A 25,796-nucleotide genomic window follows, 5' to 3' on the forward strand; every position below is an offset into this window, starting at 1 on the left:
GAAGTTTTAAGAAATACTTAGAAGACCTCTTGATGCAGGGATAGACTACAGAGTCAGGTGCTGCTGTGCTTGGCCTCTTGCAGGCTCTGACAGGCCACCACTCTGCCCGGGCCGTGCTATGCAGGCAGCTGAACTTCATGGCTGAATCCAGAGTGTACTGGCAGCTACTGATCGCTAACTAGTTTCTTGTTATGTTTTTTCCTCAAGAGCTGTTCTTGAAGAACTCCATCAGTAACCCTCCCTAGCCTGCCGAGTCCCATTCCACGAACCCATCCCCGCACTTCATCTCTGAGCCATAACACGCAGGTAGGGACTGCTTAAATTAAATCTCAGCACGCGGCTCGGCTGTATGTGCGCGATGTCCGCAGGCCCTCAGCCACGGGAGCGGCCAACTCGCTGCCTCCGTGAGGGCCGGGAGCGCCGCTCCCTCAGCGCGGCCCCTCCGCCACCGCCAGGCGGCGCCCGGCGCCGCCGGAAGCGGGGCGGGCGCTGTGCCGGCGGCCCCGCCCGGCGCAGGCAGCGCGGGGAGCGGGGCCGGGCCGGGCCGGGCCGTGCGGGGCGGCGGCCGCCGGCGGGCCATGCTGCTAAAGCTCCTGCAGCGCCAGACCTATACCTGCCTGTCGCACAGGTATGGGCCCTGCCTCTGCCTCGGGGGCCTCGTCCTCATGATCGTCTCCGCCCTGCAGTTCGGGGAGGTCAGTACGGCGCCGCGCCGGCGCGGCGTGGCTGTCCCCCTTGCCCTGCCTGCCTCCCCCCCTCCTTGCCGAGCCGAGCGGTGCCGGCGGGACAGGCGCAGCGCCGCGGCTGCACGGCCCCGGGGGAATTCGGAGCTGTTTTCCCTCGGGAGAGCCGGGTAGTTGTGTTGTCCCGCGAGCAGCGAGCTCCCTCTCCGGGCGCCTTGCGGGTGACAGGTCCCGCCCATCGCCGCGTGCCCCCTTCGCGCTGAGCCGAGCGGCGCTGCCGCAGGCCCGCCGTGCCCGCGGGCACCGGCTGGCTCTGCCCGCGCCCCGGAGCGCGCCCCGCGCCGCTCCCCGGGCCGGCCCGGCCGCACCTGTTGGGCTGCGGGGAGCGCCGGCGTGGCGGCGCGCCGGGTGTCCCCTCGGGGGTGCGCTGGGCTCTGACAGGTGACACAGCCCTGCGGGCTCGGGCAGCTGCTGTTTGCTGCTCTTGGGCAAGTCTCTTCCACTTCCCTCATCAGGTGATTTATTAGTGCTGTGTTTTTGTTAGAGTCTTCTAAAAAGCCTGTGCTGGATGTCACCTTCGCAGGTCGACTGGGAGCGACGGAATCTTTCCCCTGTGTGGAGTTTAAGGAGTTAAATATATCTTCCCTCCAAGCTGCGCAGCAGAGTCTGCTGTGCTCGCTACTTGTAACTTAGTTGGCTTGCATTATTTTGTAAATAATGCAATGTAATTGCACTTTTTTCTAGCTATGATTTTACACGGATGTGTTTAATATTTAAATCTTCATTTCACATTGTCCTATCGATTTGGTAGGTCATCAGTGAAGGGATCTGGAGAGGAGAAAATGAATCCTACTTCAGCACATGTTTGTTCATGTAGTGAGAAATCAGGGAAATCAGGTATTTTTATCAGTCTGAAAGCCGGGCAATGTTCAGTACAAACAGACTGGAATTTCGTGGTTGGTTTTTTTTGTTTGTTTGTTTGTTTCTTTCTTTCTTTTTTTTTTTTTTTTCCCTTCTCTGTTTTAATTTTATGAGCTCTTTCAGATACAGGGGAAAAAAAAGGAAGAGCCATGAAGAGTATTATCTGGAACTGTTGCATGTACCACAATCAAAACTTTTTGTCTTTGCATAAAGTACTAATCTCTGCGGTCTTGTGGGGACCACAAGTTCCTGAAACACTTCAAAGCCATCAGTAAAGTGATTGTAAAGTACTCATTAAGCACCTGTTTGTACATGATTATCAACTTGGATTGGTGTAGTTTTCGTGATGCTGTGAAACTGACATAGTTTTGCATTTCTTCAGAATGGATACTTAAAGCTCAACTTTACGATATCATAGAACTTCGAAGGCTTTTTAAAATATTTCAGTCGTTGTCTAAGTTATCGCTAATTTTGGTGAGAATCAGTCAAAATCACTGCTCAGATTTTCCTGCTAAATCTTAGCTTGCTGCTTCCAGCCCTTTAAAGGCTACTTGGAAAGCTTAGATACAATTTAGAGAGTGAACAGAAAAACTGGAAAACTCATGTAGGAATAGATTTTCCAAATTATATGTGAAGAAAAAAGAAAAGGGACCAGTAACCTAAAAAAAAGCAGCTAAAAACCGCTAATGAAACACCTGAATTTTTTTTTTTTTTTCATTTCAAGGGTGGTAGGTAAACCTGGTGAGAGACGTTTGCATGCATCTTGCTTTTTGCCTTTGTATTTTGGTAAACAGTGATAGTTCATTGACTTAGGAGAGACAAGGCTTGTGAGATTGAACACTTTTCCGACAACTATCGTGGGAATGGAAGATGCTTCTTCGGTACAGAATCTGCAAGAAAGCAACTAATAAAAGAACTATTAAACTGTTTGAAAAAGGAAACCAAGAAATCTTTCTAGAAATTTACAACTTAACCATTTTTAGCCATCTGCGGGAAACTTAAGCAATAAAAAGCAGCGTGAGGCAGCACTTATCAGACCCTGGTGTCTGAGCAGTGTTTGCAGTTCTGCTTTTCCCCCACCCCCAGAGCCAGCTTTTTTTTTGTTCTGGTAGGCAAAATTAGGTCTGACTTCTTAGCTTTATGCTAATACTAGTATTACTGGTGGAGTAAAAATGAATGGTTAGGGCAAATAATTTGAGATTGGTGATGATGTTCTCGGAGCCAGAAGCTGCAAATTAGCTTAACTTGAAGGAAAACCTTGAGCTCAATGAAATACTAAGGCACTGAACATGAGTGAGAAACATTTCTGCAAAAATATACAGGACAGCCAGTTCTAAGTCAATTCTCTTCCTTGTTTGTAAAATGAGCTTTGAGTGTTAGGGCAGTTTTGATGATAAATCCTTCTTGGCCATCCTTCCGTAGGTAGCCCTGCTTTGTAAAATGCTTTATAACCAGAACATGCCAGAGCCACTGTTATCATGTCTGATACAGTATCTCCTAATAGGCAGTGTCTCTCCCCTTGCTTTTTAATGTTCCCCTGGTAGTTATATAACACCAGTATGTAAAGTTGAAGCAAAACAGCCTCCAGGCATTATTGCACCATGCATAATGTGTCAGGAGGAAACAGTTGCAGGGGAAAAATGTATTGGATAGAAGGGTTTTTGACTTTGTTCCTTAATATGTTCCTAAGAGATCTCTCTTCTTTTTGGCTATAGCTATACAAAAGACAAAGGCTGGAAGGGTTAATGTTGTTCTTCTGGAGAGACATATCATTCATATAATATATTCTTACTCAAATACTTCTGTATTTCTTCTAGACACAGATCAGTCACAATGTGTCAATTTGTCATTATTAGTCGGAGCAAATGTTTCCACATGGGTAGGAGCTTCCAGTGTGTGCTATATTAAACCTGCCATTTGGCAGAAGGACTTAATGACTTGTGCATTAAAGAAGTGTAATAGTGTGGATCTTTGGGACAATTCCTGACCTTGGTATTTAAGGGAGAACATTTTTATGCCTACCTAATAATCTATATCCTTTGTGTGAGGGGAATGGAAGTGTGCTGATGTGATCTTGGTTACAGGGATCGTTTGCAGCTCTGGCAAAAATTGCAATGTGTGCTCTTGTCACCCAGGCACATGATGGAGCTTCCCTGCTCTATGGAAGGCTTTAGTTTGCTTTAGTGGCAGTGAGGGTAGAGGGATGTCTAACCTCTTCAGAGGGAGGACGGTTTGTTTATGGTTTTTAGAGAAGTGGTATATTTCATAGTTCCCACAATACAGGAAACGAGCGATAATAACGTTTAAATCTAGAGAGAGTGGTGTAAAGTAAGTACTGTAAGTACTATGCTTTCCTGATTTTCTTTCTTTCTGTTTTGTTGTTTTCATTTGTTTCTTGTTTTGGGTTTTTTCCTCTTCAGTACATACAAATATGTACTTATCCCAGTAAATTAAGCCACCATGTCTTCCATTCTAAAACAGCACTAAATGCCACTGTAGTTTTCAAGGCTGGACTTTGACTGTAAAAGATGTCATATCAAGTTTATCTCAGAGGAGAACATATATGTTTTATATTACTTCTGTCTCAAAATACTGGGACTTCTTTGTTATGTCAAAGCATGTTTACCACTTTTAGTGTTGAAAAATTGTGGGTTTTCTTCCTGGCTGTTGGTTTCCAAAGCTCAGCTTTTGGAGGTGTATATATTTCAGTATATCCTGTATGAGAACAGAAAAAGGAGAGCAAATTTGGGGTGTGTGTGTATTAGAGGTTTCCGGATTGTATCATAGTTTATTTGATTTCAGTCTCAGTTTTAGGAATACATTGCTGAATTTTCAAATTCTAGGAAACAGGTGGGAGGTGACTTAAATAAAAAATAGTTTAAAAAGAGTGTTCATAATTTATGAAATCCTTTATTGCAGAGAAAAGCACAGTTTGTTTAAATTGAGTATGATCTTCAATTCTGGGTCTGATTGCTGCCTCAGTGTCATAATTTAATTGGGATTGTGGTCTGTTCAGTTGTTCATTAATGCACAGATCGATTTGAATGAAATCGATTGTGGTTAAACATTTCAAAAGATGAAAATTAAGTGTCTAACATTAGAAGGTGGTGACATCAGGTGGTTTGTCACCGGCGCGTTGGACATCACATACACACACACACTTGAACAGAATAATGACAGCGTCCTCTTTATTCTGCGTGTTCTCCAGTTCATGTGCTCTTAACAAAGTGTCATCTTAAGTTATTGACTACATCACAGTAGCTTATGATATTCATTGGTGCAAAACAATTAGCGTCAATATATTTGGCAAAAGTTTTGTAAAAATTTAGTAAGGCACATCTACACATTTACTTATGCACATAGCCTAAACTACAAAAATCCTTTATGTATCTTTTTAAATCAGTTTCTGTGCTAATGGCCTTGTCTTCTTCCTTGCTGTGGATACACTTGGAATTCATCAATTGCTGTTTTTTCTCCTAACTCAGTTTGGCTTACAGGCCAGCTGTCAAGCCTCTCCATAGTGGTTTTGGTTTTTTTTCCTTTGCAGGTTGTCTTGGAGTGGAGTAGAGACCAGTATCATGTTATGTTTGATTCATACAGAGACAACGTTGCTGGCAAATCATTTCAGAATCGGTGAGCTTTACCTACAATTGACACTACTGCACATTTTACTTTCTAATTAAATATTTAAATAAAATATATTAGTTGAAGTATCATACCGTTGAGTAGAACCTTATTGTATAGGCTCTAAATCTGCAGCAAATTTTAAACTTAATGAGTGCTTAGTTTGTATATAATCTCCCAGTATGGAAGATTAGCTTTTGAAAGCTCTAGTCATATAATAAATTGACATTTTAAATGTGTTTAGTTTATCCAGTCTCTAATGAAACATCAAAAAGGTGACAATGTTAACAATGAAGGGAGGCCATGACATGTTTTCCAAGTTAAGATAGAAAAACATAAGTACTGATCTTATGTGCCTAACATCTCAATATTCAGTGTTTTGAGAAGTTATTTTTAAACTACCTTACTTTTTCAGTAATGTATTATGAGCATCATTATCTAGCAGAGAAGTCACAACGTTAGTAAGCAGCTGAGTGTATGGGAGAATCTCTCACAGCAAGTTGGAAACCAAGTCATATGGGTCATTAATTTCAGTTGTGTTAACTGTGCTACATGGCTTCCTATGGTTTCATCATTCATGTCTGAATAGCCATGGGGTCTGTTGCTGAAGGAGTAACCGGACTGTGGGTTGGTAGGTGGAAAAAAGCTACTTAGCAGGTATCATCTGACTCTTAATATTGATACACTTGACTGGGATAAAAACTTAACCTGAAAGCAGCTTTAATCTGCCTTGAGGTTTGTTGCATCATGGAACAGTAGAAATGATCAGATCAGTTTCAATGGATGATAGATAAAAGCAGAGTGATGCAGCTCATGTGGATGAATAGCTTAATATTTACATGTTTTAGCAGTACTGAAGTGAAACATGCCACTTTGGTCCTGTCACTACTAAAGTGCCTGACTTTGTGATAATTAACTGGAGTGTTTTTATAAAACCATTGACTTTTTCCAAAACAAAATCACAGATCTTACTGTTGTGGTGTAGATAAAGTCAGTTCCCATTTCTGCAGTTTCCTTATTTCGTTTTGGGTGTGTGAAGCACTCCTTTGCTAGTGTTCATTTCTCTGGATTGTGAGCAAAACATCCAGTGCCAGGAGCTATTGGCTGAGCAAAAGCTTAAGGTTTTTATGATGGGTGCTTAAATTATTCCAGTTCATCTATATGCCTTTAACAATCTTATATTAGGAGTAAAAGGGAAGTTTGCTGTGATATTTGTGTGCAGCTACCAACTTCCTCTAAAAATTCATACCAATAAGAACTCTGTCTGGAGGCATACTTTTAGACATTTGTTAACTTTTGAACATCCCTTGTCAGGGGTTCACTTAATTTTCATTATCAAACTTCACAAATGCAGTAATGGACCCTGCCTTGCAGCAGGCACTTGCATCAGTGGTGGTTTGGTGGAGTTTTTTAGGCTGGTGTCAATGCAACATATAGAGGACTTCCAGATCGAATCTAGCTTGTCCAGTGATTTTAATCAGTTCCTATTTTAGTGCTAGAGAAAAATATTCAGAATTGGAGAACAGGAGGCTTGTTGGTTAGAAAATTAAGCAGGTGTACTGCTTTGTGGAAAATAAAAGCTGCATGGCTTTTGGGAAATATTCGTGGGCCTTCAATTGAATTTGAGTTCTGTTGTTCTCTGGGAGCTTTGGAGGTAAAATTCTCTCTTCTTTCCATACAACTTCTATGGAAAAAACCTCACTGTGAATTGTAGATAAATTTGTGTATGTGGGCAAGCTCCTTATGATGATAAACTCATCACTCAAAAGCTATGGCATCATTAGTAACACCAATTGAACACTGTTCTCTGCCAGACCAAGGCAGACTTCTGGTTTTGCCTTGGAGTTTAGGAATTGCTTTTGGTTGTTTTTCCTTCCTTTTGCAAACCCTTGACATCCCAACTGTGGCACTTCTAAGATAGCCACATCAACTGCTAAACTTGCTTCTTATATTGCTCAGCCTCTTGCACAGGTTGAGAGAGTACACTAGAAATTCCAGGGCTTTTTACCAAGGCACTTTATCCAAACTCATTTTTGAAGACTAAGTTTTGATACGAAAATAAAAAAGGGAGAAAAGGAAATTAAATAATGGAGTTCCATGCATGAATGTTTTGGATGAGGACTTCTTGAGCATTTTGTTACTCTACTCGCAAATGGTATAGTAAGTATAGAGTAACTTTTTTTATAGAGTAGGAAGTAAAGAGTAACTTTGTTATGCCAAGATGTCCTGTTTAAAACTCAAAAATACATATGGTAAGATGTGAAGGAATAATCCCCATCTTTTAAAATGTGCAGGCTGATTTCAGTATGGTGCAGCAAGTGAGAGCTGTCAGTGGTTGGCCAGCTATTAACTGTTGAGCTCAAGGAGCAGGAATAGCAATGGAACAGCTGAGTTACTGTTAGTGCATAATTACAGAGCTGGAGCAGGCAGGAGGGCTGGGAGCAGCTTAGACTTGTGTTGTTCATAAAGAGGCTCAGCAAGGTTGGAGATCACCATATGGTAACTTGGGAGAGATCCAAAATCTGCTGTGCTCCTTCAGCAACAGTGGATGTTGAGACAAAAGTTTGTCTTCTACCTACAATCTCAGGTGTGACAATGGTTCTCTTATCCCACATCATGGGTATGGGGAGTTCCTGCCAGAAAGTGTTCCCCTGTCCTGTCTGGAGGACCGGTGTCCCTGGTTTTGTCTTCAAGCAGGATCCTATGAATGTTTTTAGATTTGCAAGTAATAATGGATACATTTTGTAAAGAGGAAAATGTAAAAACCTCAATTAATTGTTTGGGAGTCTCCAAGGAATTTTCCAAAGTGATGATTTCCTCTAGAAAGGTGTTCAGATAATTCCCACTTGGAATCAAATTGCACCTTAGAGACACATTTAATGAACCAGAAGTTAGTCATGTCAAAGAGGAGAAATGGCTGATTAGAAGGGTGGTGTATTTAGTAAATTAATTCAGGTCATTTTGGGCTTAACCTGTTTGCCAGACTGGTGTTTCTGATGAAGACCGAATGTACAAGTCCATGTGAAGGAAACTGAGCTACAGAATTTGAGAGAGAGTTTTTGAGCTTCTCTGAACTTCAGCAATCTGCAAAAGACTCTGAATGTTAAAATAGTGTTTGAGACCAATACTACTGAAGTGTAATATCTGTTCCTTTTCATTTTAAACCATTTAACAGCAAAATTCCAATACATACTTCTGAAAATATAAACTCTCAGTATACTTTAGAAAGCCATGAAACGATCTAGAATGCTTTGGCCAAGTCCAGAAAGATGCAGTTTTAACAGTTAATTGGCTTTATTGGAAACAACAAATTGACTTGGAATGTCTGGGTTTTATTATTAGGTTTGATAAATATTGCTTTCTGAAACAGTGTGTGCTATAAAGGTGCATTAAAAAAATTAGTTGTGTATTTGGATAAACTTTAAGCAATTGGACTAGTGGATCTGCAAACAATTCACTTTTTTTTTATACTGGTATGTCTCTATCATCACTGGTAATGAAGAATGAGCTTGCCCTGCCAGGGTTAATTGAGTTGACATGCCTGCATCTTACTAAAGATGCTTTTCCTCTGCGGAATTTACTAGCTTTTGGCTGTATGTGGCATAGTGTGGGAAATTACATAGGCATATATGTTACTGCTTAGAGACACACTTTAGAAAATGGTAAAATGGAGAGAGGCTTCACAGAAGTCAAAATTGCCTCATACCATAGAAAGAGTTGGAGTTCTTTTGGACATACTGTGTTCTTCAGTGAAGCCTGGGTGAATAAGCTCTGCACTTTGGCCAGGAGGCTAAAGGTTGGCATTTTTGAAATCCACTGACTTCAGTCAGGTGCTTCCACCTAAAACACTCCCTTCTGAGCTGTAGCATTCCAGGGACTGTCAAACCAGTAATTTAACTGATCACAACAAATGTAGAAAAGTTGGATGAGCTCCTGCCATTGAATTTTACTCCTCTGGAGGAAGTTTTAGTTCAAAACATGCCTTGTAAATGAAACAGAAGTTAGTTATCTCTAACTAACAGAGGTTAGTTTCTCTTTAGAGAAAACAAAAGTGAAATAATTGAATAGATGGGTAATTGTATTCAGTAAATTGACTTTTTTTGAACAGAAGGGTAGTCTCCTGCAGATGTGAGACTTTCTGGGTGGTGCTGCTGGGGAAGGCAGCACTGCTGTTGAGATGTTCAAATTGTCTCAGAATGCTCCACCATTATCCTCTGAGAGTTGCAGCTCAGTTAGGAACAGCATAAATTGAGTACAAAATGTTCCTGCCCGCTGTGCTGTGACAAGCTACTGGCTGACCTTTTACCAAATTTTGTGCTTCAGTTGTTAAATCTGAGCCAATAAAAAATGAAGCTGGGTACAAGCTTTCTGCATGGCTTGCTGTGCAAGGGCAGGTGGACAAAATACCTGCCTGTAAGCTCTGTCTCTCTTTGAATGCTTTTGGAAGGATGCAGTGGGTGAAGAGAGAACATCTTCAAACCTCTCTAACGCTGAGATCCATGCGGTTGCAGGTTGATGTTTTCCAATGTTTGCTAGGCCATCTACTGTTTAGTTTCTAATAAATAACTTGACACTGGAACTTTTGAAAATAATATCTGATGTATCCTCCTGCTATATGGGACTCAGCTTTACCTGTGGCAGTAGCCTGGAGTACCTGCAGACACAAAGCTATGGACCTTGGAGAGATTATCACTAAAAAAATAGGAAAAAGGTACCCAAATCCCTTCCTTCTGCCTTATGCATGCTAGGAAATCTGTCACTCTCCAGAAACAACTCCAGGATATTAAATTGTTTCAAGAATTAATTTATCTGCCATGTCCAGAGTCTGAATACATGTACCCAAATTAGATCGTTGTTTTATGAAATGCCCTGTTAATATAATCTAAGAGACATTCCCAGGATAGAGACCTGGTCCTGCTGAGATCGTGTTGGTTCTGTGCAATTAAATAACTAAGTATAATTTAAGTCATGCTTCATGCACTCCTATCTGAAGTAGCTCAGGTCTTTGTAATGACTGAAAAATATTTGATGGGTGTGAAGGAGATAGGCCATGAGTTTGAATTAGTGAAATTTAGAGCATAAAGTTAGGATTTCCTCTAGTTAATGAACCACTAGTAAAAACCACTTTGTGTCCTTTTGCTTGATGTCTGTGCTGTTTTCTCAAAGGCTTGTGTATAATTAAGACATTTTATATATAACTAAAGAGAGTCTTTTTGCTTTGTCTTGTTTGCAGTCCAGGCACCAAGTATTTCTGCTGTTAGACAGAAATTGCTATTGTAGGATGCCATGAACACTTGTCATGTAATATTAAACAGCTCATGTAGCTTTCCTTTGAATTATGTAGGCTTTGTTTACCCATGCCAATTGATGTGGTGTACACCTGGGTGAACGGCACAGATGTGGAACTGATCAAAGAATTGCAACAGGTCAGGGAACAGATGGAGGAAGAACAGAAAATAATGAGGTAATACTCTTAGATATTTTTTCCCCTTTAACTGGCAGCAGCAATCTAATGCTGTACTAGTTTTCTTCATCGTTATTTTTTCCCATGTTACTCAACATGAAAATTAAAAGCACATTTTCTCACTTCTTCATTTGATTATTCCAAAACCTTTTTTCAGTTCTACTTTTAGCTGTCAAGTACTGTCTAATTTGAAAATTGTTTAAGATAAGCAATAATTAAGGCTGTTCTGTCATGAATTTGTAAAATGCTATGTGGAAAACTGTGCATTGTGTATGTCATTTTGTATTGATTTCTATAACAGTTTGTAAATAATAATAAGAAAAGTATGCCTTAAATATATAACCTCTCTTCATTCCTTTTTTCTCTCCCCATTCCCCGGTATTTCTTTTTATAATAGGCTGCATAAAATCTTAAGCATGTTTCTTAAGTTCTTGTTTTTAGATTAGTTAGATTATTGTCTCACAAATACCAAAACTGAGAAATAGGAAAATAATTTAAGTATGTTATAAAGGTATGAGTTGGCCTTTATCTGTGAAAGCAAAGACATGTATTGCTGCATTTGTTATTGCAGATTGTGCTATAGAATTCTTCAGAATTACTGATCTAAGCCTTCAAACACAGGCTGCTGCAGATACCTTGGATGATTGTCTTGTAACCGTTGATTTAGTTTTTGATAAGCAACGGCTCAAATAATCTGTTTTGGCCAGTAAATATGCTAAATGGAAGTTCAAGTCTGTATTTTAAGGGTTATAATACTTTAGTTCAGAATAATGGGAAATCCACAAGTTAGTGGATTGATCTGATTTTTTGGCATGCTATGAATTGCAGCTTAGGTACAACTGGCAGTATGGTCTCAAGGGAAATTCTTGATCTTTTCTTTGTTACCTTAACACTGGAAATATTAGAACTTTAAATTCATTGACCTTAAGCATAGACAGTCTCTGCTCTGAAAAGCTTTCAAATTTATGCTAGTATTTTCCTAGCAGTTCATATAGCTAATATTAGTGTGTTTAGCTTTGTCATCCCTCATGCTGTGATTCCGGTTTCAGCAAGGGAAAAACACGTTTTTTTCCATAACACTGATTTGGAAAGTTGAGATTAAGTTTGTGAATAAGACTGGTGCCTATACCATGTTTGCTATCCACAGGGACACCTGGTTCCCTCCCATGTAGATAATTTTTTTCATGTCCTTTGAAATCAATGAGTACTGCTATAAAAAGAGCTGTTTCATAGACCTTATCAGTATATTTATGTTTGGCAAAACAATCAAGTCAACCTAGTTTCAGGTCACTTCGTTCTGGTTTTCTTAAGTGTTTCTCACATCAAGATAATTTTTGTTAAGTAACCTAATAATAATCCCAAAAATTCCTGGTGGCAGAAAGAGCCCTGCTGCCACAATTCTCACCACAGCCCTGAACTTTTGAGCTCCACTCTGCATGTGAGCAGTGAAGGGCACGTGCCAATCTGTGCTCGCCCTGGCAAGACCAGTGGCAAGGCCTTGGCAGCTTTTTATCTGGGCTATTGGTGCTTTGACAACGTGACACTGATGCAATTAACAGTCTGAAATTAGACTCAATTCCTTATTGTCAATTCAATGTAATTTAATATCCTTGTCTTAACTTCATAATAGGGAAATCCTTGGAAAGAATGCAACAGAACCAACAAAGAAGAGGTGAGTTTTGGGGATTTTTGGATGAAAATTGGAATAAATTATATTCTGCTCCTTGTTAGCTGGAAGCAGATGCTGGTTGGGGGTGTGGTTTGGTTTTCTATAGCTTATGCAGGCTTTCCTGTGTCACTTCAAGAGCTGACAGCATGATAATATATGTGCTGAATAAAAGTAATGTTATTGTGACATATATGAACGAGCTTCTTATAACAGTTTCTGGAGTTTGGAATGCATATGCCTGTCACTGTTTAGTGTTCTGAGTATGAAAAGATTTTCATGCTTTTGAATCATATAAACTACAGGTACATATGCATTAAAAATTCAATGTTGCTTTCACCTGCCATTTGTATACATGGCACTGCAAATTAATTGTCTGTAGAGGGTCCACACCTCTTGTGGCTCTGCTGCCAGGAAGCAGCAGGACCTGGTCTGTCCAAGTGATTTGGCTTGGTCCTTTTGTTATTAAGCGATTTTTATAAGGTCTCTCCTGTGAGTAGACTTGGAAATCTTGGAACTACCAAATATCTTGACTACCAGTCAGATATTTGCTTTCTGCAGGAAAATAAGCATGCTCTTCAAACATTTCCCCTTGCCACAGCAAATGCTACAAATAATTAGTCAGATTTTACAAGACTTTTTCTCATTGCATCCAAGTTTGATTTTTGTCTTAAGTTGTTTAGTGGTGTTAAATATACCTTTGGTATTTTGCTGTAGTGAGAAGCAACTGGAGTGTTTGCTGACACACTGCATCAAGGTGCCCATGCTTGTCCTGGATCCTGCGCTGCCTGCCAATGTCACACTCAAAGACCTGCCGTCCATTCATCCTGCTTTACAAGCTGCTAACAATATGTTCTTTGTAGCAAAACCAAAAAATCCTTCCACCAATGTGACTGTAATGGTGTTTGATAGCCCTAAGGACGGTAAGAAGCTCTTTGTCAGATTCCATCCAGTTTTTTACAGCAAGTTTTTTTAGTAAGCTGTGAATTAGTTTTGGGGTTAGTTTTTTTTTATTCCAGTACTGACTTTGATGCTGCTTTTCTTATTGACTTTAGCAAGTCATTCAGTGTCTCTCTTGCCCTCAAACTGTTTCTATAAATGATGACATTAATGATACTGTTTGCTTACCTCCCAGACAACTGATTACAGATGATTAGAGTTCTGTTCTTTAAAAAGCTGTTGCAAAACAGGTTTGATATCTGAATATCTGTGTTGCTCTGATAATCTCAAGAGGCTAGGGTTTAGACTGAGGAAGATTAGTTTTAGAAATCCTCATTTAATTGCTGTAAGTCTAGTTTGAATAATGTGCAGTACATTCTGCCTTTGATCAAAGGATTGGCAACTGTAAAACAAAATTATTCATGCGTTTAACATCTTAGGTTTTAGAGCAGGTATGAGTTTCATATCTTAATATGTGGTGCCTAATTCTTTATTTTACTGCCAAGAATTATTTACTATTTATAAAGACAACTTTTCACACTATAAATATTCAAATATCTTTAATTTGCAAAAATATTTCTTGTTTACCGCAATACAAAAAAGAAGTGACTTTATACTGGGATAAGTTTTTGATTTCCAATTTTATGTATTCTAGTTGAAGCTGCCCATTCTGGAATGTTAAAAGACAACAGCAAACAGATAGTATGGAGGGGTTACTTGGTATGTACTTTGACCATCTGTTGATTAGTTTTTGTATATGTTAAACATTCTGTTCATTTTTAGAACGTTTCTGTGCTGTTCTCTTTCCACAACTCACATGTAGTAAAAAGTTAAAGCTCTCAGAGCAACTCTTATTGCTGTGTGAATTATCCAACCTTTAAAATGGTCTTTACACCCTGTTTCCTTGTTTTTAGACTACAGACAAAGAAGTTCCAGGCCTGGTATTAATGCAAGACTTGGCCTTTCTTAGTGGATTTCCAGCTACATTCAAAGAAACAAACCAGCTACGAACAAAACTGCCGGAGAGCCTGGCCTCTAAAGTAAAACTGGTAAGGCTCTGGAGGAAGGAGTGCCTGAGTTGTACTGGTCTTTTGGAGTGGCTCAGATATGAAATCTCACGCGCCTAGGAGACCTGGGATATTTCTGAGAGTAATCTGGGGTTTTTGGTGTGATTCTGTCGTGAATAGTGAAGAGTAGCAAATAGTGACTCAAGGAGTTGCCTTCGAAAGACCAATTGTCCATTCTGGGACTGCAAGTTCTTAGGCATTACATTTGCTAGCCTGCAGCTCATTAAAAGGCAGCCTTATCAGTTTCTCTCAGCCATTTGCTGGAGGCTGTTTTCTTGCTGTAGAATTCTAGATCACTGGCTTGGTTAATGTGACAGAATTGTGTTTATGTGGCTTTTTAGCTTTTTTATTCCCACTTAGCTCTCTTAATAGTAACAGCACTGAATGCTGCGTTTCTCTCCCACGTGCTCTGTTGGATCTTGAGCAAGTCACACTTTAGGTGTAGGCAACAGAAAACCACTTGTGTGACTGCCATTTAATGCCCTTTGTTTTCCTCTGCTATTTGGACATTTGTTAGACTTACTGTCAGGTTTAATGGATAGGTGGAAGTTCAGGAAGCTTGTTAAAAGCACTGGCTATTGTACTGGAGAGAGATGTGGTGTGAAAAGGACTGAGGCAAGGAGTTTATGGAGGAGGAGGAGGAGTTATCAGGGATAATGGGATGGCAATCCATAGGTAATTTGTTTCCATTAGTCTGATGTACATCTGTAATATGTGCTGTTTCACTTTGTGACTTGTTCTTGGTGCTCAAATGAGCATGAGGTCCTTTTCCCTTCTTTTTTGTTTTTTGTTGGTGATGGGTTTTTTTGTTATTTTTGGTCTTTTGGCAGGCTGGGCAAACAATTCATGTACTCTGTTGCAGAAATTATCTTGTGTAATTCCTTTAACAGGCTGGTCACACGCCAACATAATGCAATCCTAAATTCTTTCTTGTCTCAACTTGTATTAACTGACTTGGAGCCTTGCTAATGGCAGAAACCTTGCAAAGTAAACACTTTTGTACCTCTCTTCCTACATGCCCTCAAACAGATTAATAGAGAGGGTTTTTAAGCGCTTATTTAAGCCTAAATAGATATTTTCTTTTGCCTTTGTATGTCTAGTGTTACTGCAGTTAAGTAACAGTAGATGTTGATATGGTTCATGAACATAAAGGCTGCATCTCTGGGGTGTCTTAGATATGTTTCCCATCTCCTTGTGTGTCTTTATGGAACTGACATCCCGTGCCTATTTTTTTCTATATGGTTTTTCCTTACCCTGTCTTGGTTGTGTTTTTTAATTTGTCATTGGTCATGTGTCGCTATTTGTGCTGATTCCCTTTTCCTTGGTGCGTTGTCTGTGTGTAAACATTGCCACTATGATTGTGCCTAAGAGCTCCTCTTCTGCAATTTGGTTAGGCAGATATATATCTGTATAAACACAAATTTTCTCAGATATCCACAATATTCTGCAATTTTCTTTCCAGTTATCTTTGCTGTCTGTGTTTCTTTTCCTGGTGGTAAATACTTTAGAGCAATTAAATTGAGAATATTATAACTGTGTGGTCATAGCAGTGAATTCTTTCCCAACCAATCCTCTGTTCTTGATAGTAGCAATTCGTATATATTACAAAGAAACCTAGGTATGTGAATGTAAGAAATGTTTTATTTTCATGCATAAAGGTTTTTACATCAAGTGTGGATGTGGTTGTTTCTATAGAAGCCTTTGGTAGGTTCTGAGCTCACAGTCTGTTCTTCTTTCAGTGGATATGGTAGATAGGCAGTAATGGTAAACACAGCCAAGTGTGGTTTTCTGCTTATCAAAGGGAAATGCTAGGTTAATGCTAAAGTTAAATAGAAAAAAGGTTGATTATTTATAGTCTCCACTGTCATTTGTGGCAATTCCTGTCGTGTTATCATTTGTGGAATCTCTGAAGTGGTGTGAGATGCTGGTGGAGAGGAAGAGGGTTGCGCCTGAGCATGAACTAGACTTAAGTCTCCTAGGCACCACATGATGCTTAATGGGTTTCTGTGTGCTTTAAGTGGCTGTTTCTTACTTCAACACCACACGTTAAGAAATAGTAATAAAAACTTTGAACAATACCACTGCTAGAAGGTGAGAAAGGGAGGATTGTATTTATTGGTGCATTTGTGTTGTATGTTGATAATGCTGTTTTGGTTGGAATGCTTTAGTTTGGTTGGAATAACATCTAAGTCTAAGGAAGACCAAAACTTGTTCATCTAGACCAGATACTAAATATCTGAGCAAAGCTGCTGAGCTCAATTAAAGGTGATTAAAATGTGAAGATTCATGATGTAACGGATCTGTTTTCAAGGTGAATTATATCTGTTAGAGCCTACTGAATTTTTGCACTTATGGCCTGCACTGTAATGTAAGTTTATTTCCAGATGAAAGCTGAGCAGCAGTGTGTCTGCTAGTCACATTTGTTGTTGTAGGTCGTGTGTTATGACAGATCAAGTTGAAAGTGATATTTAACAACTTTTTATTGTCCATGTATTCTTAACTGAGTGTTAGAAAGCCACTAGATGGAGGTGTTACTCTGGTTGTGCAGCTGATGGCTGCTGAGTTGTTTCTTTAAGGGTTCCAAAGACCTTACCTTGGACCTATATGTGAAGAGCAACTGAATAGTTCATTTTCACTTCCCCCCCGTCCCCCACTTGAACTACATTTCTAAAAGATACTATTATTCAGCCTAAAGAGATGATTATAACATAAAAACTGTATTAATTTAAGAACTTAATTTGTTTGATTTTGGGCTTTTTGAGGCTTTCATGCTAACAGTTTTTCACTGAAATTGTACACAGTAGTGAAAACCTTTGGAGAAAGTTGATTTTTTTCCTTCAAGATTTAATATCCTAATTGTTTCAAGGAAAACTAAGAGCTTGTAGATCTCCCTCTTTGCAAGATGTCACCTCCTTTAATCCACATACACACACACATACATAATATAGACAAGTTATATTAGAGACTTAGGGATGTCTTAATGACCTTTTCTTACTAATGGAAGTAAATCCACATGGGAAACTGCAGGCACAGTGATGTTGGATGTTTGCTGTCCTCACTGGAGGATGAGGTGTCTGGGATTCTTACTGCTGTTGATCAATGTTTCTGGAGCAAACAGGTGGCTCCAGGAGATGGTGTTATGATCACACAGATATAACAGGTAAGCTTTGTACCCTGAGGCATTGCATTTGTTTTGACTCAGAAATGACCCTCCTACTATGTCATCTTAAAAAGGGCACTTGAGACATTTGTAAAGACAACAGTGTTTTATGCTTGTAAAGCTTTTTGTAACTCTTCAGCATATACTTTCTTTCCCTTGCTATGTGGGCATATGAGTTTTCCTTATATCCACACTGGAGTGGGAAAAGAGGAGCTTTTTATTTCCTTAATAATCAGCTTTGGTCATTAAGAAGATAAAGTACAATAATTTAAGGACTGGTTAGGAATCAGAATCCCACCTCAGAAAAACATGTTCTTGAGGCCTCCTACCTTGAGAAAGTGGAAATGAAGGTATTTACTTCTGCATGGGGTGTCTCAGCTCATCTGGCTCCTAGTCTAGTAACCTGGAAGTGAAACATGCTGGCTCCATGCTGGAGAGCCTGCATTTCAAGTTCCCTGGTGGAGATAATGCAGTTTTCTTGTCTTGCTTTCAAGCGTGTAATAAAAATCTGTCCCAGTGGTGGTCTGGGTGTGTGCCTGCAAGGTGTGTTCTTGGCCTACTTGCATTAGCAGGGACTCACCTGATCACACTGACTCTCTGCATCTACATTCTTGTTCTTCTGTTCTGTTTTGACCATACCTTTGGATCTGCTGACCTGTTTTGGCAGGGTGAAGATGTTCTCTGGAAGGTAATATTTTAAGGGAATGGGTGATTGCATCCATCCCTACAGAGAGGACATGGATACCTGTGAGACGTTTAAAAATCTGCCAGGAGGCAATTCCATTTTGAATGTACCAGGAACAAAATGCTTGGACCGGAGCTTAAAATTTATTAGACTGTAATTAGTTATTTCACCAGATAACTTCACTGAAGTCTAACTTTATTGATAGCCTGTTTAGGAAAAGACTGGTTTCTTCAAAAGGTATTGCTGGAAAAAAGCCCACTTTGCTGTAATAAAAATGATCTATTCAGTGCAGGGGTTAGCTAAATTCTGCTGTTGAGAAATGGAGCATGTTTTTCCACTGCTTCCTGTATGTGCTTGGAATATTACAAATTAAAAAAAACTACAACATATATGTTGTGTTGCGGGAAGTAAGTGTTTGTAATAAATCTAATTAGGAGTTTGTAATACAGATACTTATTTTGCTGAGTTTGGAAGCAAGTTAAAGAGAAACTAAATGTTTTTACATGCTTTCAAAGCTCTATTGGTTTGTTGTATGTATGATTTATGAGACAGATTCTAAGGGACTGTGTGACACTGTTGTATTGCTAAATAAAGCACATACCCAGTGCTGGCAGCTTTGCAATCTGCAGCATTTCAATGCTGATATTTTTGGAGGTTGCTGCCTGCAGTTCGTAACTATACCTCAGCCATTTAGCTACTGAAGCCATCCTTTCCACCCATAAGTTCAGATGATTCCCTGGAAGGTCTGAGATTTATCAGATTTTTCTGATGACAAGCCTCATAAGTCAGATTGAAAGATCTCAAATAGCACATGAGTCAAAGCATCAACAGCTTTAAAATGTCACAAGTGGAACAGCTGGTCTTGCTGAGAGAAGGGCTGCTAACTCTTGGACAAGTGTTTTAAAATGAGCAGAAAGGGTCAGATTTAATAAAAAGTTAATAAATAAAATCACTTAGAGTTATGAAAGGAACGGTGATGTTTTTGCATTTTTTGAACATGATTATTCAAATTTGATAGCTTATGAATTGCATTTACACTGAAAATTTGGTAGACATGGTTGTCTTATGTTGCCTGAAGGAACAAAAATTAATATTTCTTTGATGCTATGCTTAATGATGAACTGTGTTTATTCTTAATTAGACTGTTGAATGCATACACTTGGAAAATCAAAGTGCAGTCCTGCTTTTACCTTGATTGGGTCTGCTCATCCTACTTTGTATGGTAAACACAACATTTATTGGGTTATGCCATATTCCTAGGGAGCTGCTTTGATGCTCTGTGATTTGTAAACTATACTTGCTGTTAGGGTGTGCAGTGCAAGCCCCTGATCCTGTGCATTATGAAATCTGATATACAGACTTACTGGTGGCAAGAGATAAAAACAGCAAACAGATCAAACAGTCCACAACTAAGAAATGACCTTAGCAGTATATTGGCAACCAGCACTAAGGACTTGGAGACCCACATGGATTAGCTCTGGAGCCCTTTGTATCTCAGATTTCAGAGCTGTAGGTTGAACTAACTGTAAACCATTCTGAACATTTTCACACTTCTGACAGTGATGATACATCAGTGCCCTAATTTTCTGGGAATATCATTCCTTGTTTAAGATGGAAAAAAGAAGGACAATTCTTTCAGTCATATAATAAAGTATTAATAAAACACGAATTTTATTATTGGAGTGATGGAGAATGGATGGCGACTTACTATTCATTTACTCCCGAAATACTTAAAACATGAAAAGGTTTACCATTGCTGGATCCTTGTGTCAAGAGACATTTGCTTTGCAAAGTGAAAATTAAGCATGTTTTGTATGTAATGTTTTTTATCTTTAAATGTTTTTTTAGTTATCATTTTACTACTTCTTTTTGTGTTTTTAAAAAATTGTAGCTCTTTAAAATCAGTGCTTACCAGTCATTCTTATAAGTAACCCTAGTAAAAATAATACAACAAAAAATGGAAGAGTGCTGCTGGAGTTGTTTTCTCTGCTTGTATAGTTGCAGCTCTATTCAGAAGCCAGCGTGGCTCTCTTGCAACTGAATAACCCCAAGGGTTTCCAAGAACTGAGCAAGCAAGCAAAAAAGAACATGACTATAGATGGGAAAGAATTGACGCTTAATCCTGCTTATTTACTGTGGGACCTCAGCTCTGTCAGTCAGGTGGGTAAATTCTCTTACAGCAGGTAAATGTTACAACATTTCAAAACTGCAAGTAGAGACTAACTAGTCAATGGCAAAGAGCATGGGATTTTTTCCAGAAGCTTGGAAGTATTAAGAATCAAATATTTATTAGCGTGTAAGAAAACATCACAAGAACTCTGCCCAGTTCTCAAATCAATGGGAAAAAAGGATCAAACTGTGTGATATTTAAATTTTCATGTTTTCTACTAAGTGAAAAATGTTGCTCTCTGCACATGTTCTGATAAAGCTGTGTGCAGTCAAGTCCTGAAAATCTTAACTGATCCTGACTGGGCAGATAAGCAGGCTTCTTGTGTGGGGAGATCGAGGGTTTTTTTTAACAAACGTGATTATCTCATTCGCAGTATATTTCTTAAACGTTTTTTTGCTTTGCAGCATCGTTTATGCTGAGCAAGAGCTAATTGCTTCTCTTTCAAAAATGCTAAAGTCCTGAAATACAGATGTTTGTAAGGAAAGATCTACTTTAAATGCTTTTGATACAATGAAGGATATTTGGTTTAAGAATAGGAAATTAAATAACAAGGTGTCTGTTTCAAGATAAGATATTCTGTAACCTTGGGGTTTTTCCTCCTGCTGGAATTTAATTTAACAGTAAATATCAAGTGGCATGGTTGATGTACCCACTCCTGAAAAGCTTGCAGTCTCTCTTCATATCCTGTGACCTGGACTTTTGGGGAAATCTTCCTAGTTAGTACTAACCCTGAGCTCAAACTTTATAATTTCCCCACGTTGAAATTACGCTTAATTTTGTGAATGGGCACCTAGCCAATGGCTGCTGGTGTTGCTAAAATGTTTTCAGTTGTTACTCTTTTTTGTGAATCTGAAAGCTGCATTACTGTACATACTAGAAAACTTGCATACAGTGTGTAGAATCTGCAGTGAAAATGGTAATTATTAAACATTCAAGTATTTTCTTGTGTTTTCTGTTTCATTTGGGCTTTAGAAAAGTTCGTTTTAGGCAGCCTTACTTGTTGGTTTTAGGTGAGGTCATTTAGTTCCCATAAATGGGAAATGTGTTTCAGTGTCCTATAATTTAATTTTGTTACTTAACTGATGAGTTTCTAACTGAAACATTTTCTCTTTAATAAAAATCCATGGAAACATTTAGCTATTTGATAGTGAATATTCGGCTAAGTTTAGTTCATTTTCTCCTGCTTAAATTCTTTAAAATAATAGACCAAGGGATAATTTAAGAGCAACTACATCATGACACTTCCAATATATCTATATTGGGTGACATTTATATACAGCTTATGATGCAATGTGCTTGAAAGGCCCCAGCCTCCTGAAACTGGATTTCTGAAAGGTGATGTTACTGCTTTGAAATGCAGGAGAGGGTGTTTTTTCTACTTAATGCTTCAAGAACTTCTTTCAGCATGGTCAGTAGACATCCTAATGATATCAAGTTGTCAGCCAATGATGTCAGAAGGTCATATTATTAACCTTGATAATTTGGAAGAATATGATTCTTTGTAAGAATAATGATTATTATCAATGTACTTTTTATTTTTGAATGCCTGAAGTACTTATGCACCCATATGCCAAAGCACATTGCCCTTACCTAGCTAGATCAGAAGTTTAGTGTTCTATTTAAGATCTAAGAAAGGATTTTTATTTATTTTTTGTTTGTTTTTTTTTTTTCTTTTTGTAGTCCAAGCAGGATGAAGATGTTTCTGCCAGCCGCTTCGAGGACAATGAAGAGCTGCGGTACTCGTTGCGATCAATAGAGAGACACGCCCCTTGGGTACGACACATTTTCATCGTCACCAATGGGCAGATTCCCTCCTGGCTTAACCTGGATAATCCTCGGATAACTATAGTCACGCACCAGGTAACATTCAACAAAACTACCACTGTGAAAAGGCCAGCAAAGATATCCTGTTTGATTTGAAATGCAGTTATCCTCTTGCAGCAAAAGGCTATGTTTGTTTGGAAGAAGTGCCAACCTCTTCCCTCTCTCACCCAGGGTTTTATCATGTCCTTATATTTGGGCTAAACAGATACTGAATATATATCAAGTGTGCATTTAATACACTCTTCCAAATATTAAGGCTTCAGCTAACATATACCCATGTCTAATTTCCTTATAGGATCTATTTATAAAAACCTGGGGAGAAGAAAATGTAATGTGCATCTATAAACGGTCTCTCAGAACTAGTAATAACCTAATAAGCTTGTGTTGAGACAGGATGGATTACAATTACTGGAACTAAGAATATGGCTACCAAAAAAAGTAGCTATGCGTTCTAAAAATTTTATTTGAAAAGACAAGAGGAATCCTTCAAGCTTCCTGAATAAGTGAAACCGAATTCTTATTACAAATTCTTATTACAAATGATTACAAATTGAGATGTAATTTTGATATCTGGACATACCATAGGAATTCTGAACAACCAAAGTGCTAAAGAGATACTTACTCAGCTTCTGCTGTCTGCTGGTGAAGTTACTTGTAAAAGATGGAACAATCCTGACTTTTTGAATGCTGCAACAGGTTCAATTTGCTAGAAATTTTGTGCAGCCTGAAATTCATGAGAATTGCAAATGTGTACTCTGAGCCTGGTCCAGTACTTGCTGAAAGAAGACACTGTGAAAGTTTGTGACTTTGTAAGCAATCAGGTGCAGTTTCTTAGTTAAGCAGCAGAACTGAAAATATTTTTGTGTGGGGGAAAAAGATATTCAAGTCACCTTTTTTCTTCCTTTAATATAATTTTTCTTTTGTATCTATCCTGGTTCATGATTATTTTTTTTTTAGTAGATAAGTATCAAGTATTTGTGTGCCTGACTAAAACAGTTTTTGGTTGTTGGGGATTATCTTATTTTAGGAAATATTTCAGAATGTGAGTCACTTGCCTACCTTCAGTTCACCAGCTATTGAAAGTCATATTCATCGTATCAGTGGCCTTTCTCAGAAATTTATTTATCTCAATGATGATGTTATGTTTGGAAAGGATGTTTGGCCTGATGATTTTTACAGCCACTCTAAAGGTCAAAAGGTAAGCCATTATGAAAAGATATTTTAGCATAAGTAGAACTTTTCTACTCTAATGATAAAAGTCAAAGGAATGTTACTTTGAAAGGGTTTTCATCCATTAGCTTGATCTACAAGAGTGACATGGAGGAAAAAATTGAAGATTTATACATTATTATTTCTGTTAAAGCAGTGGGTATACAAGGCACCAGAGACCAATGAATTAAACATTTTATGCAGGCAGATGTGCACACTGGCACACAAGTACAGAAGGGTTGAGCAAAATTAGTTAAAGCTACATTAAAATAACTGTTTCATTACTTGGGTATGTTAGGAGGCCTTCAGTTGTTTTAAATCTCTAAGGATAGAGTCATACAACTGTAAAACCATATTGTAAAAGCATTTGTATTGTTCTTTAGTTATTCATCCCAGTCATGATGATGAAGTCAGCTTAGGTGCAATGTTGTAACCTGATCAGCAGGTGTTACTGTAGGAAATGTGCTGCTAAAATCTTGAAACAGTAAAGTCTAATGGAAAATGTGTGGGGTTTTTAATGCCTCCTCAGTTAAAAGAATACACACACACTTTTTTTTATCCTGCCAATTCTTAGGATTATTTAAATCGTAGAGGATGAGATGCTTCAGGGATTATGTTCAACACGTGCTGCTTATTTCATGACTGATTAGTAATGAAGAAACACTTTGAGTCAGGAGAACAAGTGAACTGCAGAGCTATTTCAGAGTTTAAGTTCACCCTTCCTATCTGACAAAAGAGAAGATACTAGTTTTCATTGGAATATGGTTTGCAGGAGTAGATTTGGGAAGTCTTACTTTCCATTTCTGGCTATTGCTGTATGGCCTTGGGGATTCTTCAGTTCTTCCTTCCCTTTGAAAAGGATAACATTTACTTCACAGACAATGGGGTTTAAATTCTATTTGTAAAGTTCTCTGAAATCTTAAGGCACTGTACACAGGGAGACATTACTGTAAGTCTCCATATTCAAAGAATCAAGCTCAGTTGATTTCTGTTTGCCAGTCCTTGTCTTAGACTGTAATGTTTTTGCAGGTGTACTTGACTTGGCCTGTGCCAAACTGTGCTGAGGGATGTCCTGGCTCATGGATTAAAGATGGTTACTGTGATAAAGCCTGTAATAACTCAGCCTGTGATTGGGATGGAGGTGATTGCACCGGTAAGACAGCAGTGTTAAATTTAGGAAAAGTGAACTGTTTGTTTTTCCTTGTAAGAATAATGCTCTAATTTGTCTTTTTCATATAACTACAGAATTTGCCTTCTTTAGTAATAAAAAATTAATTTACAGATTAAGACCTTATTTCTTGCAAACTACAAATTTCTAATGAAATTTACAGGAAATGATAGGGCATAGGATAATCTTTCTTTAAGTATCAAATTTGACTAGCTGAAAGGAGGGATTCTGAAATTCAAATTTTATATATTAATAATAACATACAGAATTATATATTTGGACTCATAGTCCAAATAATAATAGATCGTGAAGCTGCACCATTAGTTCCTAGATGAAATTTTCAAGACTGCAGTGTAATAAAATGAAATGGTACTTCTAATTGAGGAAGTGATACCTTTCTAGGAGGCTGTTAAGTCAAGACTTCAAACACAAGGAGTAGTAAATCAGTTTTCTGCTTGCCTTTTTGAAGTTAAGACAAAATATGTTGGCAGTTTGGATAAACTTTTCACTTAATTTCTAAGCTTCTATAGTATGCACAAACTCACAGAGGTCTAGTTAGGATTTGGCCATTTTTAATTTCACTGATTGTTTAGTCGAGCTTTAATATGGTGGCCTAAATGTGCCTTTCCTTGGTTATTTGAAATTCTTACTTCTGATGGGTTTGTTATTTCTTCTTTTTCTAGGTAACAGTGGGGGTAATCGCTATGTTGCTGGTGGAGGTGCAGTTGGAGGTATTGGGAACGGCCCACCATGGCAGTTTGGAGCAGGAATAAGTGGTGTTTCATACTGTAACCAAGGCTGTGCTAATTCCTGGCTAGCAGACAAATTCTGTGACCAGGCCTGCAACATCCTCTCGTGTGGGTTTGATGCTGGTGACTGTGGCCAGGGTATGTAAAAAGCATTGCTGACGAACTTCCTATGGGGGTTCTCTTGAATTGCCTGAACTTTTTGGGTTCATCACTACTCTCACATTGGGCTGAGGTGTCCTGTACAAGCATCTTTACCTGACTAAGGACTGCCTGTAGCAGTTAAAAAGTTTGAAGAACCTCTCTGATGCTGACAATGTGAGTTCAAGTCTGGCTCTGGGCTCTTGCCAAAGGCTACTTTCAGTCACACGTCAGCTTATCTGAAGTTCATTTGGATATGAAAGATTAGCAAGGAGTGAACAAAGTGATTTAAGGTCCTGTCTGGTATATGCAGGAGAAGAATTTGTCCT

General features: G+C 38.8%; 1 protein-coding gene across 2 annotated transcripts in view; it reads left to right on the forward strand.

Annotated features, from left to right (window-relative positions):
* Positions 1-546: 546 nt before the first annotated feature.
* Positions 547-25,796, forward strand: part of GNPTAB (N-acetylglucosamine-1-phosphate transferase subunits alpha and beta) — a 38,556-nt gene continuing 13,306 nt past the window's right edge. Inside the window, exons 1-12 of one of the 2 annotated variants that reach the window (XM_014876985.2) lie at positions 547-695; positions 5,152-5,237; positions 10,573-10,692; positions 12,323-12,364; positions 13,076-13,281; positions 13,953-14,017; positions 14,212-14,346; positions 20,208-20,369; positions 22,060-22,239; positions 23,231-23,401; positions 24,442-24,565; positions 25,264-25,467. In XM_014876985.2, coding sequence (XP_014732471.1) covers positions 579-695; positions 5,152-5,237; positions 10,573-10,692; positions 12,323-12,364; positions 13,076-13,281; positions 13,953-14,017; positions 14,212-14,346; positions 20,208-20,369; positions 22,060-22,239; positions 23,231-23,401; positions 24,442-24,565; positions 25,264-25,467 — 1,612 coding nt within the window. In that variant the 5' untranslated portion in view covers positions 547-578. The remainder of the gene's footprint in view (positions 696-5,151; positions 5,238-10,572; positions 10,693-12,322; positions 12,365-13,075; positions 13,282-13,952; positions 14,018-14,211; positions 14,347-20,207; positions 20,370-22,059; positions 22,240-23,230; positions 23,402-24,441; positions 24,566-25,263; positions 25,468-25,796) is intronic. The other variant, XM_014876983.2, reaches the window with a different exon arrangement.

Source organism: Sturnus vulgaris, chromosome 5 (genome assembly GCF_052056855.1).
Source record: "Sturnus vulgaris isolate bStuVul1 chromosome 5, bStuVul1.hap1, whole genome shotgun sequence".
In the NCBI taxonomy this organism is placed as follows: Eukaryota; Metazoa; Chordata; class Aves; order Passeriformes; family Sturnidae; genus Sturnus; species Sturnus vulgaris.